At 42.9% G+C, this 17,912-nt stretch overlaps 1 protein-coding gene across 3 annotated transcripts in view; it reads right to left on the reverse strand.

Annotated features, from left to right (window-relative positions):
* The window catches only part of LOC139594494 (BEN domain-containing protein 5-like), an 885,873-nt gene that overhangs the window by 201,122 nt on the left and 666,839 nt on the right, over window positions 1-17,912 (reverse strand). For all 3 annotated transcript variants that reach the window (XM_071436695.1, XM_071436694.1, XM_071436692.1), the window contains one exon: window positions 4,775-4,864. In XM_071436695.1, coding sequence (XP_071292796.1) covers window positions 4,775-4,864 — 90 coding nt within the window. The remainder of the gene's footprint in view (window positions 1-4,774; window positions 4,865-17,912) is intronic.

Consider the following 17,912-nt stretch of genomic DNA (forward strand, 5'->3'; position numbering starts at 1 on the left):
CAAAACAAAACAAACCCCATAACACAACCAAAAAAACCCCATCCAAGTCACATTTATTGTATTTTAGCAACTTCACTCTCCTACCAATTCCCTCAGGTTTCCTGCAGGATCAAATTCAAAGGATTTGAAGGCACTGCCTCCACAAAATGAACTAGAAAACAGTTTTAAGAGGCCACTTTGGAATCTGTCCAGGAGTTAAATCCTTCATAGCACCTGAAGCATCCTGGTGACATAGAGAGCAAGTTCAATTACCCACTGGCCCAGTGAATTATAGTGCAACACCAGAACTTGAGACCCAGCTGCTGGGAGACTTGTTTTCAGGCAGTCTGTTGTCTGCTATTCCGTGCTTTAAACTTAGAATTAAAATTTGTACAAGTTTTCAGATTTTTTTTTCCCCTGCCCTCTGCTGGCGAGAGGGTGAGGGTTAAAAACACAGACAAAGAATGCAAACAGAAAATCAAGAGACCTTGCCCAGTGCAATCTGTTCCTTCATTTCATATCATCTGATTTAAGGTGAAGCAAGGGGGAGCATTCATTTAAGCAGCTATAAAGAAAAAAAAAAGATTGATTGAAAAGTAATTTTTTTCTCCGTTTCTTATGGAAAAGAGTCACAGGTGTCTGTTTTTCTTATATTTTCTTTTTAATGGCTGTTCCCTTTTCAGCCCATAAGATTCAAGGTCAGCTCCAGGTCAAATTACACTGAGCCTGAGATGCTCAGCAGCTTCAAACCCAGCTGTGGGATTCCTCTCCCTCCTGCATTGCACTGAGCTTCCATTCTGGCATCCCAGCCTGGAAATCCCTATGAGAGGCTTGGGGGTACAAATTTTCATTTCTGCATTTAGATGGCACAGTGGTTGCCACAGTGGCAAATCAACAAATGACATCCTACTAATAGAACCTGCAAAATCAGTGGGTAAAACATATGTCTTGGTACAGCTAGACATGCTTAACCTTGGAATTACTGACTGCTGGCAAAAGTCAGAGCATACAGGATAAACTTAAACCTAGGAGCATCTCCTACAACTCTCTGTGGATGTGAATAGTGAGGGACAGTTGCTTTTCTCCCACAAAAAATATAAAATCTAGCAAACATAAGAAGTAAAATAAGACTCTGAGAATATTGGGGGCTAAAAGTACCCCTATTGCCAAGCCTTGGATAAAATCCAAGCCTTTTGAAAGCTGCCTTATGGCCAGTGTTTAGAGGGTAGAGGCTTGCACTCATTATTAGTGCACACTGTTACCTGACATTTATTTGCCTTCACAGTAAAGTATGGAAGAGAAAACAGCACACATTTTCTTAAAGGAAAATACTGAGGGGGAGAGAAAGGAGGGAAAATATCTAAGAAAGGAAAATAATCTAAACCCACAACTTCAGAAAAATCCCTCAGAAATCTGAGCAGCCCAAGAGAGACGAGTTCAGGCTGTAAGATGAATTTGCACTTCTTTGTGCTCACTACAAAAGCCCTCCAGGAGCAGCAGTGATTCCAGCAGTTGGTTAAAAAATGGTCTATAATAGCAAAATGAAAACAAATCCTCTTAATCCTGGACCCTACTCCTACTTATTCATCCCTAGAAGTGGTGCAAACATCAATGCTCATGGTGGCCATCACCATCTGAGGAGGAGAATATCACCCTACCCTTGGATTGAAAGGTACTCATGTGAATACTCTGAATATCCTCTCTGATGTCTGGGTCTCCATTTCCAGCCCTGAGCTCCACCACAAGCAGTTAAGAACCACCAGGAAAACTTCCTAAAAAGGAGAACCGTTGTACTAACGCTTGAAAGACCAAAACAGAAACAAAAGGTTCTTAATCCATCTTTCTATGAAGAGGCCCTCCAGGGTTTTGTGGCAGCTGCAGCATGTGTGAAATATTACAGCATTTCTTTGTAACTGCTGGATGAGGTGCCTGATGATTCTAAGGAGGTCTGGCTACTGCTGCAAGCACTCCACAGCTGGAAGGTGACACAAATGTCCATCCAAATTTAAAATACCTGCACATTTGCAGGGATGAAGGGCATTTGTATCCAAAACTCAGTTTTCAGTGCATTCTTTACAGTAGAATATGAAGAAGAATGACAGAGAAACAATTTTGAACAGAGAGATGACAAGATTTTTTTATTCCCGCAGGAATACGAAATCCTTGCTTAGATTCATAACATGTGGGTAAGTGGAGAACAAGGGATCAAAAGACAGGCACAAGCATCTCCTGATGTATTAAAGCTAGAAAACTTGCTTCTCAGGGGCCTTGACTAGTCAAAACCAAAAAACCCCAAACAAACAAAAAAAAAAAAAAACAAACAAAAAAAACCAAAAAACCATGCACACACACACCAAAAAAAACAAAAACAAAAAACCCAAAACCAACCAAACAAAACAAAAAACTCATACAAATGGGGCCTGTAATAGGTAGTTTCTGCCAGGCTTCAGGAAACTCCTGTTTGGAGTATACAGCTAAAAATCCCTCAGCAAAAACCAGGGAACTGGTCAGCTCAAAGACAGGATATAAAAGTGAGTAAGGAGTCAGATATTATATTATGTTCAGACATTAAAGAAGACAGTGACTGAACTAATTAAAACCAAAGATCAATGGGAAAATATGAAAACCAAAAAATATAAAGCTTTTTGCTCATTCTCTGTTCCCCTATGGACTGATTCTCCAAGCTTGGGCAGTCACAGCTCTGGTCTTCCATCCATGACATGCTGCTTGCTCCTGGGGAATCTTTGGGATCAGTTTCCAGACCTTAATGCTCCAGGTGGTGAGCATCATCAAACATTCAAGAAGAAATCTCTCCACCAAGAAAAAAAATAGTCCTGACATGTTCCATATGCACTGAGCTGGCATCTGGATATAAAATCTGCAACACCTAACTATGCCAAAAACCTTCCTGAGACTCCAGAAATAAAATTCCTAAGTGTGCCCTCAACTTGACTGCCAGAGGAATCTTTTTTTTCCCTTCTTTTGATCCTCCCACACAAAAGTTTCCAAAGATGGAGCAAGCACCCAGTTTCACATTTGGCAGTGTTAGAAACAACTCTGCAATGGCCTTGAAATGTTTGACATTTCCACTTGTCTGGATGCTGATTCTGCACAGGAGGCAGCTCTGCCTGCATGGGGCAGGGGCTCAGTGCAGAGCCCAGAGCCTCTGGGGCCGGGAGTGAATCAGGAGCTGTGACTCAGCCAAAGCAAGTTTCTCCAAAACTCATATCTTATATGTGCTTCTCCAAAACTCATATCTTGATATCTCCTTGTTATTTTTCTTGTACTTCCTGCCTTTTTTTTTTTTTTTTTGCTTATTTGTTTGGGTTTTCTTTGTTTGTTTTTTGCTTTTTTTCTTACAAAGCATAAAGTTTCCATGAGACAATCAGAGCATGACTTCTATCTAGCTGTTTCATCAGGCTAAGCATGCCACACGCTTTTACACATCCTTTTTTTTTTTTCTGATTATTTCCCTTTTGAATAAACTCTCCATTATCAAAATAAAATAACATCATTTACAAAGCACCACCTCAGCAGCATGCCTCAGCTTTCATTTCACAGGGCTATGCCAGCAGCCACAAACAGAATCAAAGCAGCCAATTAAAAATCCATATTCATTAACAAACATCATGTGTGCTATAATGCCCTGCATTGACTGTGGCACGGCAGGAGGTGGGAAACTCGCTGAGTTTTCCTGCTCTCAGTCTGAAGCATTGTTTTATTAGAGGAAGGGTTTTACCTTTGCTGCTCCAGGCCAGCAAGGAGAGTGTCCTGCAAGCCCAGGGGGCTGGGGCAGCAGAGGGGGCAGCACCTTTTCCCTCAGTGATGCCAGACACAGCCCCTTGCCAGGATGAGGAGCACACAGAGAGAAGAGCATGAATCTGAGCCAGACCCTCCCCACCGAGGTCTTTGGGCACCAGCAGGGCCCATGGCAATGGAGCCTGTGGCACCATGAGCAGACAACATCATAAACTCTGCATATGCTTGATTGATGCAGCTCGTGGGCTCAGCAGGGCCAGGTCCAAGCTGCTGCAGTGAATTACCAAATTGCCCTGGCTCCAGGGGAGCTGCTTTGATTTACACCATCAACACTTCACTGCTGCAGACAGTCACATGCATAAGTACAATATTTCAGACCTGTACAATGAAGTTATATGAAGGCGTGCCAGGGTTATTTATTTATTTGTACCCACGAGCCAAGAGATTTACAACTCTTTATAAATACAAGCTGGGCAATTTGCTTTCTATTTTTAGCAGGAATGCTTTGTGCAGGAAACAGCTGTCAGCCACTGGGAGCTGTGTTCCTCTGAGCAGCAGCTTCAGACAAAGAGAGGCCTCTTAGAATTCAACTGGAGAGGTAGGGTCACTGCTTTGTGTTGGAAAAGAAGCTGGAGATGGTACACAGCAAGAAAAAAAAAAAAGCAGTTAACAGAATAAACCCCAGAAAAATGGGCTGGAAAAGCTCTAAAAAAAGGACCTTTACACAAATATATTGCACACAAGTGTGACTGTCTCATTCCTCCCAAACAGCTTCAGAGCCCAATCCTGTCCAATCCTGACCAAGTTCAGAAAACCTTCACGAGACTTGGAGCCAAGCTATTCCTACAGCCTGAAGGAAGATGAGCAGCTGGGTATTAGATGAGAGACTCTGCTGATGTCCTGATATGCTGATTTCCACTGTGGAAAAATCTGTCACGTCCCCTTGCAGAGCCAAAGCTCTCCCCACCAAGCACGTGCAGCAGCAGGAGGAGATCAGATCCCAGATCAGATCTGCCACCTTGGAGCAGACACTCACCTTGGCAGACGAAGGAAGAGGGAGTTTCCCCAGGATGGACCCGTGCTGTGATGAACACCACTTTCTGTTCAGCCCCTGGATGCAGGTTTGCTGCAGCAGAAAGGGGCAGGGGACAGAGTGGGGGGAAAGAAAAAGAGAAATTAAGATCATTAAACTGTGCCCCAGATGTAGAAGCAAACAACTGTTAGTTTCTAAAACACACCCTTTCATTAGAATTGGTCACACATTATAAACAAGCACAATCCCTGACCAAAGGGACAGAGTCACCAGGTCTCCTCCCCAGACTGCACAAGGGCTGCAAGACTAATGACATGCAGCCAAACCTGCAACAATGAGTTTAGGTCTCCTTTTAAACCCCAGGATTTACTGCAGAGAGTTTAACTGCACTGTGATTGTGCTCTCACTCGTGACAAATGACCCCCTGGGCCACAGGAATAGCACTGGGGCTCCAGTCATGGTGAAGCCAATTGCACCCTGCATTACACTTGGTCCAAGCCCTAACAGTGCCAGGCAGTGGCAAAGTGCTACAAATTATATTTATTAGGCTTTGCTCTGGAGGATTTAGAGGTGATTTTTTAAAAATCTGTTAAGTGTTTGGAACTGCACCTGCTCTAACTGAAAGAAAAGTTTAAAAAAAAAAGTATAGAAAAGAGACCAAGATTAAATCCAGGAACCTTCTCCAGTGAGGGCATGAAAATGTGCCATTTCCCCTTCAAATTGCAGATAGGTGGAAGACAGATTTAGATCCCAACTATGCTGACTTTAACATGGGTTAATCCCTCAGTTTTGAAACCACACCACTTTGGCCACCTGCTTCAGCCATAAACTACACGGGTCAACCAGGATCCTTCCTTTGTTTGTGCTGTGACTGCATTTCATAAACAGCAGATGAAAATCCTGCTCTTGCAAAATGGGTTCTGGGAATTTTAAAGACTATAAGAGGTCAGGACCTCAGTTAGATGGCTTATCTCAACCTGAACACACACAGCAGGGGTAATGCTAAACACAGCAGGCTCCAATTGCTAGAGACAGTTTAAATCTTTGTTTTGAAGTAAAAAGTTTACAGACTGGAATCTAAATCCAAGTTATTGGTTTTTTGTTTTGGGGTTTTTTTTTCCTCTTTTAATTAGGTAGATGTACTGCACACATATCCAAAGTCAGACTTTTATTTTCAAAGATGTGTGAGAGTCCTCAAGACCATACCTTAGTTAATTTTTTTTCATTTCCCAAATTCTTAGAAGTGCTCCATTTTCCCTAGGGCAAATCACACCTTACAGAACCATAGGAATAATCAATACATTTTTTGCTGTTCTCAGGAGACAATTGCAGCAGGTTTCTTCTTTTATTTCCTTAGCATCTCAAAGTCCTGCTGCTGCTCTCCCTATAACTCAGCCGTTCATTTGTTCTCTCTTACACCAGCTTCACCATTCTCTGATGTTTTGAACTCCAGAGGCAAAGAAATATAAGAAAGAAAGTGTCTGCCAAACCCTGCAGCTGGTGGGGTCAATTCTCTCAGCAGAAGAAAAGTGGGAGGCAACAAAAAGGAGCACAACCCCATCAGCTCGGAGTCGATCACCATCCCACATCATTTGCATTAAGTAGAGTGGGAGGAAGGAGATAAATCACCAAAGCAACTTTAAGGAACAAAAGGAGAAGGCTGGGATCACTTTAGCAAGAGGAGATGAGTTTTCTTTCCCTGTTGGAAAACCAGCATTGCATTAAAGGGACTGTGGCACAGCACAGATGTGATGCTCAGCACCATGGCTGCTTTGGGTCTGGATCAGCACTGGTCAGGAATCTTTTGGAAAGAGGATTGCTTTGGGGTATTTTGTGGCTTTGGCTTTGTTTTCAATTACAAAATTGTTGTTATTTATGCTTCATAACACTTATTAGAATCATTATTATGATCAATAACTTTCACTCTGCAAGTCTATTTTAATTGGCAATGAATTAAAATCCCCACAAGTCAAGTCTGCTTTCCCCCCAATGCAATCAGTAAATGATATCCTTGTCTTTCTCTGACCCATGAGCCTTTCCTTTTTATTTCCTCCCCCGGTCCTGGAGAAGAGGGAGCAGCTGTGTGGGCATCTGGCTGCTAACCAAGGTTAACCCACTAAAAAACTACAAAACACCATTTCATTTTTTAAATTAAATGTTACATTAGAAATACATCCTATTTTCTACTTCAGGATTGAAAAGATCAATCAAAATTAAGAAGATTAGAAGTGTATAGCTTTGCTTAGTAGATGCCAAAAGCGCTTAAGCAAAATGACAGAAAGGCACACTCCATTTAGCCACAGCTTTGAGACTTGTGGAAATGCAGAGAAATCTGTTGTGGTACCACTTTTACCCTTCTGAACACCATAGCAGTGAATCTTAGAAACAAAACTCCTTTGCAAAACTGTTTTTTTTGGAAAGAGAGGAAAGTAGACATGTCTGGAATAGCTCCTTTTCCATTTTCTTTTCTGGAACATATATTGAAGATTTAAATGAATATTTTCTCTTCCCTTTGAAGGCTACCACTATCATTATTGTGGGTAATACTTGCCTTGACTTACGAGAGACCTAAATAATCTGTCACTGTGTGTTAGACCCCGGTGTCCTGCTCCTCACCCACTGCCATCCTGCCCCTGCTCAGAGGAGAATTCCCCAGAGCAAAGCTGTGGAGATCAGAGATGCTATTCAGAACAATCAACACTAACCTCAACATCTACTCTGGCTCCCCAGCAACCACAGCAGTGGTAAACACCAAGCAAATTTCATAGTGAAAAGAAACTCAATGAACTGCAAGCAAGCAGCTCAGATCTCTCATTCTGAACATCACTTGTGCTGCTTGGCCCTCAACCCATGTTCCTTCTCCTCTAAAGCTTTGGCAGGTCAGGCCAGTCACTTAACCCCACTGGCAGCACTCCCTCAGCTCTCACCCAGGAAACAGCAATTTCTACTCCTGGTTGCTTATTGTGCTGCTGCAGCTAAAGCAGGCTCGCACAGAAAACATTTTCTACTTACAAAGAGAGAGTCAGATCGAATTCTAAACCTTCATGGGAAGGCAAGAAATTCACTTAGCCATTTTCATTCAATTTTCATTTTTATGCTACTATAAAAACATGAAAATGATAGTATTTGTATATAGCAGCTTAATGGCAGGTATCTAGAACATTCAAGCAGAAATATTAAATTTATGGAATTGCATTTGCACCACCAAGATGAAGTACTATAACAGAACTGAGGGAGAACATCACTCCTCAACCTCCAGGATCTTTTCTGCTGCCTTGTCAGACCAGAATCAGACTGCAGATTTGTGGTTTCTTTAGGTCTTGCAGTCATGATGTAGTTTATGATTCAAATTCACAAATCAGCACTCAGGATGAGAGGTCTGACCCTGGAAGTTGGGTTCAGAAAGCCGTGAGGCTGGTGCCCATCAGGAGATCTTGGGAGTGAATTTCACTCCTTTGCAGAGGACTTCAAAGTTGAGAAAGGTACTAGAAAAACCTTGTCATCTCTGCAAGACCAGAAGGCTCCAATCCATGGGAATCCATCATCCTACAAACATATGGCCAAATAACAATTTTATTTAAATACCCACGTATTTAATGGAATGTTATCCCCTGCAAATGAATTCCATATTGCCAAGTTCCTGTCTCAGGTACTTTGCAGTACGAGGTGGGCTGATGTCAGCTTGTTTTTATTCAAAACCCTGCGAGTTAAAGACTCCACAGAGGAAATCAAAGCAGCTCTATTGCATTCCCCTCCTGTGTGCCACCCCAGCTTGTCAGTGCCCAGCAGAGCTGGAACATCTGTGTCGAAAGCGAGCGCTGCCCCAAGAGCCTCATCCACACCACATTAACCTGCTCCAGCAAATCAAATCCAAGCAGCATTTGCTGTACTCTGGTTTTTCCTAAGAGACCAGATCAGCACCTAATCCCATTTATTTTTGCTCCTTCTGTCCACAAATGCCATTTCAGGTAAGAGCATGCATCTCAGCAATGCAAGAGTGCAAAGGAACAGCAATTTTGGTCACTAGTGAATCCACTGGACTTGGTGAGGTCGGACTTTCTTTCTCACCTTCTTATAGTTGGCTTGAGCAGCACAAAGAAACTAGGAGGGACAGAAGGTAGAAATGATGCCATTTGTACTACAGAGTGATGAGCAAAGACTGGGATAGAGGTTCTGGAAGTCAGACACCCATTCCTATGCAGTTTTACCCAAAATGGGAGGCAGCAGAATTTTGTATCCCATGCAAAAGCCATGGAAGGCCAAGTCTGTGATGGGGTGGCATTGCTACAGGGGACCCTCACTGCTCGTGGACTGCCCTCACCTCCCATCACCTTCACTCTGTCCTGCCTGGAGTTTTCTCAGCAAAGCCTCCTTTGTGCCAGGACCATCTCCTCAGCAATGGTCCTGCATGTAATGCTTAAAACTGCATCCAAAACCTTCCAAGTTTTGGGTGTTCATTCAGGCTCTGTCCTTGATTCTGTCAGGTGCTTAAGTACATGATTTGTTGGACGGACTTGCATAGTACTCAAAAATGTGCTTAACCATAATTTTGGCATGAGAGCTGAGTTGGGGCCATTTTGCAGGAAGCCTGCCTCTGAGATCATTGTCACAATGTTTTAAAGTTGGAGATTGTGCAACTATTATCCTTTATTGCTCGTTTTATGCCAAAGTCTCCCTTTCTTTTTACATTCCTCTTAAAAGCGAAGCTATTTTGGAGCATTTAATATTATTTAATCTCTTTACTCTGGCAGCATAGAAATTACAGGAACCATTACAATGGTCCTGTGTGAGCGTATGCTTTATTGATGTATATGCTGACCTAATATCAAATTGATTTTACTCAGCTTTTCTGCTGACCATGGAAAAATGCAAATTGGGTATTATATTTGCACACTAATTTTATTGGGCCCCTCTGTCTTCATAAAAAGATAAAGTTTGGGCTAATAAAAATAAAACATTTCTGGGGCTAATATAGGCAAATGTTTATGTAGGCAGGTAACAAATTGGTTTGTCATTTAGGGGAACATAAAGAGCACTAAAATCATCTTTAGGCAAAATAGATTGGTGGCTTTTGCTTAGCTTTTAGCTTTCATTTGCAAAATCAATTTAATGTAGCACAGTGTCTCAAAGAAAGGGTGACACAGGATTAAGACATTAATTGTATTCCCCCTCCATAACTCCCCCTTATTCAGAGGCCCTGGGATTTGGGTTTGCTCTTGTTCAAAGCAAATTAAATATATTTCAGCAGAAAATAGCAAAAAAGAACCTTTAGACTTTTGCCATGTGTGAGCATCCTATTGGGACAAACAGGGGCAGGCAGCAAAGTGGGACTCAGTGTTCTGCAGGCAGATGCTGACAGAGTTATCAACACTTGTCAGTGCCACCAGGAATCTGAAAGCCCAGCAGCTGTGTGATGTTCTTCCTGGATTTGGCTGTGTCCCTCCCTCCCCTTCCCTCTCAGTCCTCTGTAGCAATGCCCTGTGCCTCCCTCACAGCCTGGAGCTCTGCTGGAATGCAGCTGAGTGAACTTCCACTACAGTTTCAGTAGACAGGCTTATACCAGCAGCCTAACTTCTATTTATTGAAAGGAATTGGCCTATCTACATCTCAGAGCAGGCACTATTTCCACCCAGCTCTTGGTTTTCATCCCCTCCTTCCCCTTCCCCTTCCCCTGCCTCAGTTGCAGGGTGTTCTGGACGGGTTCCATGTGGTGGGAGGTTACATAAACAGTTTTGATGTTAAAACTGCATTTTCAACATAATAGCCCAGCAAAAGGATCTGACTGTGAAGCAAAAGGCCAGAAATATCTCCTGGTAAAATTATGCTGAAGCACAGATCGAATGACGCTGCAGAGCTATTTGCAAAATCAGAAATGGCAAATGCCTACAGAGCAAGAGCCCCCTTACCTCCCAGCCACATTTGCTTGTTTTTAATCTTCATTACATCTTGTAAGCAACCATTTTTCCATTTGGGCTTTCTGATACTGGCAGCTCACTACGCTTTTGAGGCAGGAAAATTAAATGCACGCAAAACCATTCAAGATACACTCACATCTTCCCTTCCTCCTCATCTCCACTAAAAAAAAAAGCCTCCAAAAAACACTCCTAAAAACCTGAGGTTTTGTTTTTAAATTATACATATGCATTTGAACATTGGAACACACAGTTCTATGAATAAGAATAGAAATCTGGAATATGAGCAGCACATTATTCGTCCTCAAATGGCCAAGGTGATGACAACTCACAATTAAGGATGCAGACAGTAGCATTTAATGTCACCTACCTGCATCACTGTCATATCATAACAGTTTAGCAGGCAGGTCCCCAGCCTGCTTTCTTTTTCCCTTTTCTGCTTTGCTATTTATAAAGTCAGGTTGGAGTGTAGATCAACCCCTTGCCCTCCAGAGACCAGAAGCATGCAGTAAATTATGGGAAGGCTAAGTGGTACATCAAATGTGTCTCCTCAAAGCTATACATCATCTTGTTAAATTTGATGTCTAATCCCAGAACCCCAGAAATCATTCCCAAAATCCCAGAAAATGCATGTGTCCTTCAGATGATATAGAACAAGAAAGTAAAGTTTACCTGCAGGGAAAAGAATAAAAACACCAAGACAAAAACATTCTAGACACGATTTGCTCAAGTCTTCATTTTACTTGAGTGTCTTTCAGTGCCATTTCCTTAAATGCCATTGACTCAGAACTCACCCATCTGTACTTGAAAACATGAACTCTGATCTACAGTACTCACTTTATTTTTCCTTGCAGTGGTTGACAATGAACTACAAATGGAATAAACCAAACGTCCTATTTGTCTCTCTGTAAAAATCTTACATCGGATAGAAATGCAGTGTCTTACATATACAGCAGCACTTCTCCAGTGACAGCAGGAATGATCTTCAGCCATTCCAGAGGGCTCTCTTGACTGGGCTCCACAGCCCCTCACCAGTGAGGAGGAGATGGAAACACTCAGGAGCTGCCTGCTGCCCCAGAGGAAGCAGACCTCATCCTTTGGGAAGGAATCAATACTAACTGGTATCTTTCTTGCTCTCTCTGTTCAGAGCTATCATCCCTCTGGAATTCTCACCATCCCAGTAGCCTTCACTTTTTACAGAGGGATGGAAATAAAATATTCAGATGCAAGACATTTCCACCTGAAATACTACATTACATGGGTACTTTTTCAGTTTGTCTTTAAAATCCAGGGATTCAGAACATGATGCTAGGACCTCTTAAAAAGCAATTCTCTATCAGCTCTCTCCAGTGGAGAGGGCTACAGCTGTGTTTGTTTGCTATAAGTATGCATGGACTTAAAGATAAGAGAATAATTTATGGCAGAATTTCAGCCAAGGTAGAAAAGAGGGAATTACCACCCCCTCACAAAGTAGTCCAGCAGTTACAGGAGCAGCCAGGACACCTTTGATCTGTTTTGGGTTTTTTTTCCAGTTTTGCTGTGGTTTTGCCTGAGATTAACTTTAGTGCTCAGACTTTCCCATAGAAAAACTGAGAAAAACCATGTGCACTTCAGAACAGAACTGAGAGTCAGTCCCTGTACAGCTATTCTCAAAACTCTTCTAATTTCTTTGAGATGCACAGCCACATCCTTGTGCTCTTCATGGATTTTTCCAAGGAAGGCAGCGCTGAAAATGACATTTATAGCTGCCATAAGATACAACTCCAGAATCTGTCAGTCCAGCATCTCTAACCTCTCAGGGCCAAAGGATAAAAAATTAGGGAAGGAACAAGCTGCGACAGAACATGCAAAAATTGGGAAAGATGTTTCTGGGAAGCTGTAACCAGAAAATCTCCATTCTCTGGGGCTAGGTCTTGTATTATTCACTTAAGAAACAGGCAAAAAGTATAACAGGAGGAGAATTAGGAAAAAAGAAAAGCTTGGTGTGGCCTGAAATAGTGGACAAAACTGGAGACCTACTCAGGTCTCCTTCTGTGAGGAAAAGAACTGAAAAGCAACCAAAGTTTCAGCCTGCTGGGCTAAGGTCTCAGAGCTGGGGGAGCAGTGAAGCACCACAACCAACACTGTCACCAATTCATCTCCTGTGCTCCACCTTTTTGTTCACAACATGAACTCTGCTCTCTCTTATTCTTCCTGAACACCCATTGAAAAGAGGTGGGGACATGATCAATTACAGGACACAGGAGATGATTATTTTTTTTTGATTTATGTGTTGCATCAGACCCTCCCTGGGCAGAAGGACAAGGACTGACAGGGTTAGGAAGAATAAAACCTTCAGTGTACAAAACCTTGAGAGCAGTGATCCCAAGCAAGAAGTGCAGGGTGTTCTTGCAAGGGGTTTTGGCCTTCACTGAACTATGACTGTGAGCTCTTCAGTAGCTGAGCTAGTGGTCAATAAAAAGCAACCTGCTGAAATGAGATTCATGAAGAGGCATGCTCCTCAGAATGTGACACTGACCTCACTGGGAAGCACCAGCACTGTTTGGAGAGAGGCTTGAGCCCACAGGCAAGAAAGAGACACCACTGAATTGTTTCTCTTTTCATATTCACCACTTGCCTGAAATCAGAATTCGGCCCCGAACCCATGGCACCAAGAATTGAGATGCTCAGTAGAGGGTCTTACACACCAAATTCAAATTTTGAAATACTTCAGCAAGGTGGGGATTACAGACTACCCTCAGGGCTGAAGTACACACACCCCTAAGGCAGCCAGGAGCAAATCTTTCTTTACTGTCATATTAGACATTGGCTTCAAATCAGGGTAAGAAACCTGTTCTGAATGTAAGCAGGATGGCAGAGATGGGGTGGAAAAGGCCCCCTTCTCACAGGCCCCTGCTTTTGTTCATTGATTCTTCTCAGATTTTAATCACAGGGACACGATGTCAGGGAATCTCTGGCTTGGGAGGAGTTGACAGCCCTAAATCAGCTTTGCTTAGGTGTGTGCACTCCATTCACTGGCAACTGACTCCAGCACAGCAGGTGCCACAGACACGGCCTCAGACAGAAGTGCACCAGGAATACTGGACATAACTCATAAATCCCAGAGTCTGGCAGGACAAAGTCCTGTCACACCCTTGTCCTTTCCTTCAAAAGGAAGCAGTGAGATACATGCCTGGAGGCAGGGCACTTTCCATTCTCGTTTAGGGCCAACAATTAAGCAAGCTGCCATTCTTATTCAGATGCTGCTTATGGCATTTTCCCCTCCGTTGCAAAAACAATTATCGCAAAGACGTTTACATTCCACCTGGTCACATAAAACCTTCTCCTTCCCCAGCCAACCTGCTGCCTCAGTCCCCTGCCTGGCAACAAACTGAGAGCAGCTCCTCTCACAGACGTGATCCCTCTCAAAGCTCCCTGTAAGCACCACATTAACTTCATGTGCACGCAAGTGTCCACCGATCCTAATTGTCCTTTTTGTCCCATCGTTAGTTAGCAATAAACTCCAGAGGCACAGTCAATCAATACAGCACGGGCCATAAGGGAAAACACATTTTGTTGCCTGCACTAGACACACACTGCAAGGCTGTGAGAGCTTTGCAAAACCTATCTAGTCAGCAAACTGTTAAAACCAATTTATACACACTCACATTCCCTCTCTCAAGGCAATAAGCCTATGGAGAATTTTAATTAAAGTCAAAGGAGCCTTTAAAAGTGGAGGGAGAGAAATCTAGCACAGCGAGAAATAAATTAATAAAAACACGCTCCAAGTTGAAGCTCAAGGGGATCACTCTCAGTCATCATTTATTTAAAGGATGGGACACGTCAAAGATGGGAATGTCAAGTGGGAGATGCTGTGAAGCAGCAGAGGACAGAAGAGGGGCTGATGAACTGCATGCCACAGCTTCTGTAGCAGATCATTTTTTGTCACTTAGGTTATACTTGTGGCTGGCCACCTGCTGCTTGATATTCACTAGCTCTCAAAGTTAGGCACTGAAATATCTGTGTGCCCTTTCACAGTTGAGCTGGGGAGGACCTTTTAGCTCATCTGGAGCATCCTTATCTGGTCAGCACCCAATTTCTGCAGAAAATTATTCCTTTCTCCCAACCTGAGGGAATTTTTCTTGGTATTTAGCCAGCAGTTTCTTTTGCTGAATTTCATTCTATTTGTCACTTGCTTCTTTCCTTGGTGTTTATATATTTTTTTAAATTACTTAATTTTTTATGCATCATTCTAGCTTTTGTTTGGGCCATGGACTACTCCAGAGGAACTGCCTGACCTCTCCAGATGAACTTCTACAGGCAGCAAACCACAGATCTGGTCAATTCTCATGTTCCAGAGCTCAGAGGAGAGCTGGCATCCTGCTCTTCACCTGTCGTTTTTGCAGCCACCAAATCACACCTTACAGCCTTTTCCATGGCACAGGCAAGATTTCTTCACTCTGGACCAGTTGCAAACAAGCAGTGCCACATTTCTTAACTTTAGCAACTCCCAGTATCAGCTGCTGGAGCAACTTCTCACCATCTATTGTTACAGCTCAGTGGAGTGTAAGAGGCTTGTGTGGATCAGTGTCCTCAGCAGCCTCCTGGCTACCAGCCTGTGGCCAAGGGAATGTAATGCTTGTAGCTGGGGCTGTGTCAAAACATCCCCAGCACCACATGCAAATTAATCACCCATAATAATCATGTGATTGTACTGGAAACTCATCCACTCACAGCCTTCAACTACAAGGAATATGGAGATCAAATATTGACTATCTTGACACTCATTATCTTATTTAGAGAGTCCTGTGCTATCAATTTTCCAGCTAGGTCCCTTGGTAGAAACAAAAACTTCATGGATTAATAAGACCCCACATTAGTTTCCATGTAAAAGCCTGGAAATACAATTCATTTCCAATGTAGGAAAAAGAACTTCAATTATTCAAACTATTAATAAGTATATTTGATAGTCAATGTAAATTGAATTATGTTTTGCCCTTTCCCATAAAACAAACCAAAACACCCTTTTCATGGAAAGAGGGTTAGAAAGGTTAAAAAAAATGAAGAAAGTCAAAGTCATTACATTCCAATCAAACTTGATAAATATGTAAATTACAGCAACTAAACAATTGTCTTTGACAAATGGCTTCCACGTAATGGATTTTTCATAGTAATGAGGCTACAGTGCAATTGTTTTTTTAAAGCCTTACATTTCTCATTAATAAAAAGTGAGTCAGTGTGCACAATGGGCGTATTTACCAAAAAAAAAAGAAATTAAGGAGCAAATAAAATTTTCAGACAGCAGCTGACATCACAGATCACAGAGGGATACCTGAGATGGTGTCATTGTTTCCATCAGCATTGACACATTGTTGACTTTAATTAAGTAACTTTAAATAAGTATGTTGAGTTTAATTAAATGGCTTGAACTTGAGGAGCTACTCAGTGCCAGAAGAAAGCCCAGGACTTTGCCACTTGCAACTCAGGGTTTGTTTCTCCATCCAGATCAAAAATGCCAGCTGCAAGTGCTACACATGCCCTACAACATCTATGAAAATGGCAAAACAAGCAAGAAAATCACTTCATGGGAAAGAAGTAAAATCCCTGGCCACCAGCATCTTCCTGCCTCCTTGAGTCCACTGGCATTTCACCCATGTCAACCTTCACACAGCACCTGTGCATCTCACTACCTTTCTCCAAAGAAAGATTCATGGAAGAAGATGACCATGGACCATACAGCACTGCTTATCACTGTCCTCAGAACATTCCAGTACTCAGCAAGGCATCTCTAAGCTTCTTACTCTCGATTTCTGTTCCCTTGATGCACTTTGGAGCAGAAGGGCAGCACCCAAGGGGGTTTGAGCCTGCAGCAGCTTTTCCAGGTAAAGGAGCAATGACTGCAGTGGAAACGTCTCCAGAGCCACAGAGGCTCCCTGGCCACGCACCCAGCTTCATCAGGACACAGCACCCAGGGGCCCCTTTAGTGCAGGCTGCTGGCTACCACCCCTTCCCAAGGCCTGCAGCAGAAAATGCACTTCTCTCATCTTTTCCAAAGGCCTTTCCTCTGCAGGCATCTTGCCACATCTGCAGAAGCAGTGCTGTTTTCCCCACCTCCACATCCATCCTGATTTAAATAGAAAAAACAGGCTAATTAAAGGGGAAGTGGAAAAGATCAATCCATTTTTCCAAGTTCCCCAACTTCCCCACCCTATGTGGTATCCCCTATCACCCTGGTGCCAGCAGGGCTCTGTATACATATTCAGTATGGTACAAAAATTCCTGAAGTGTAGGGAGAATTTCAATATGCATGCCTACATCATTTAATACAATTTTGGCTGCTCAACCCTTCCTGTTTGAGGGAGGACTGCATTGACATCCCCTCACTATAAGGAATTCTGCCACCTGGAATTTGAATTCCTGAGCCAAGGATACACGACTGAATTTGTATTTACTCCCAACACTCTCTGTGCACCCAAGGGTCAGCCAATACAGGGTGGTGATAGATCAAAGACTCTGCTGCTGATTTTAAGTTATTTAAAGTAAAAACAAACCTTCTCACCCCAATCTGCTGAAAGTACCTAAGGGTGAAGAAGGGAAAACACAGCCAGGGGGAATGTCAGTGGGAAATAAGGACAGAGGAGGTGGAGGAGAGGACTGTTTATAAGTCTTCTAATAAGCCTATAAACCCTGGCTATATCTCTGCATGCATGCATTTCTTTTGCTGATATAGGATGCATACTTCATGTAATGCTATTCTTGTGAGCCAAGAAAATCTGCATGTAATACAGCAGGAGAATGCTAATGGCCTTCAGCTGAATCCAGCAGCACTTCCCTTTATCCAAGGTAGGCTTCAGAGCCAACAGTCAACCTTGGGGTTCCTCATGGAGCTGAGAATCAGTGAGTACAACATGACCACACACATCCCAGTTTGTGCTAAGGGTCCCCCACTTGTACAGGAGTTGGTAATTCTTCCCAAATACCCCCCAGGCTGTAGAAAAGGTATTTTTCAGGCAGCACTTTGTCAGTAAGAGAAAAGCAATTTCAAGCCCATTCCAGTGATGAATCCTTGAAGCAATATGGCTTAACCAGCTCATCCAGCACAGACTGCTGAGTGGTTGGCACAGCCACCAGCAAAACATCTGTACCCAACTCCCCACACCACCCTGGCTGGGGGGACACTCCCTTGTCTTACCCAGACCTCTGATGAAATCAGTGTGTTACTCAACCACACTGTTCTCCAGTCAAAAAAT

Source organism: Agelaius tricolor, unplaced genomic scaffold (genome assembly GCF_023055355.1).
Source record: "Agelaius tricolor isolate 1412-34295 unplaced genomic scaffold, bAgeTri1.0.p SCAF_11, whole genome shotgun sequence".
In the NCBI taxonomy this organism is placed as follows: Eukaryota; Metazoa; Chordata; class Aves; order Passeriformes; family Icteridae; genus Agelaius; species Agelaius tricolor.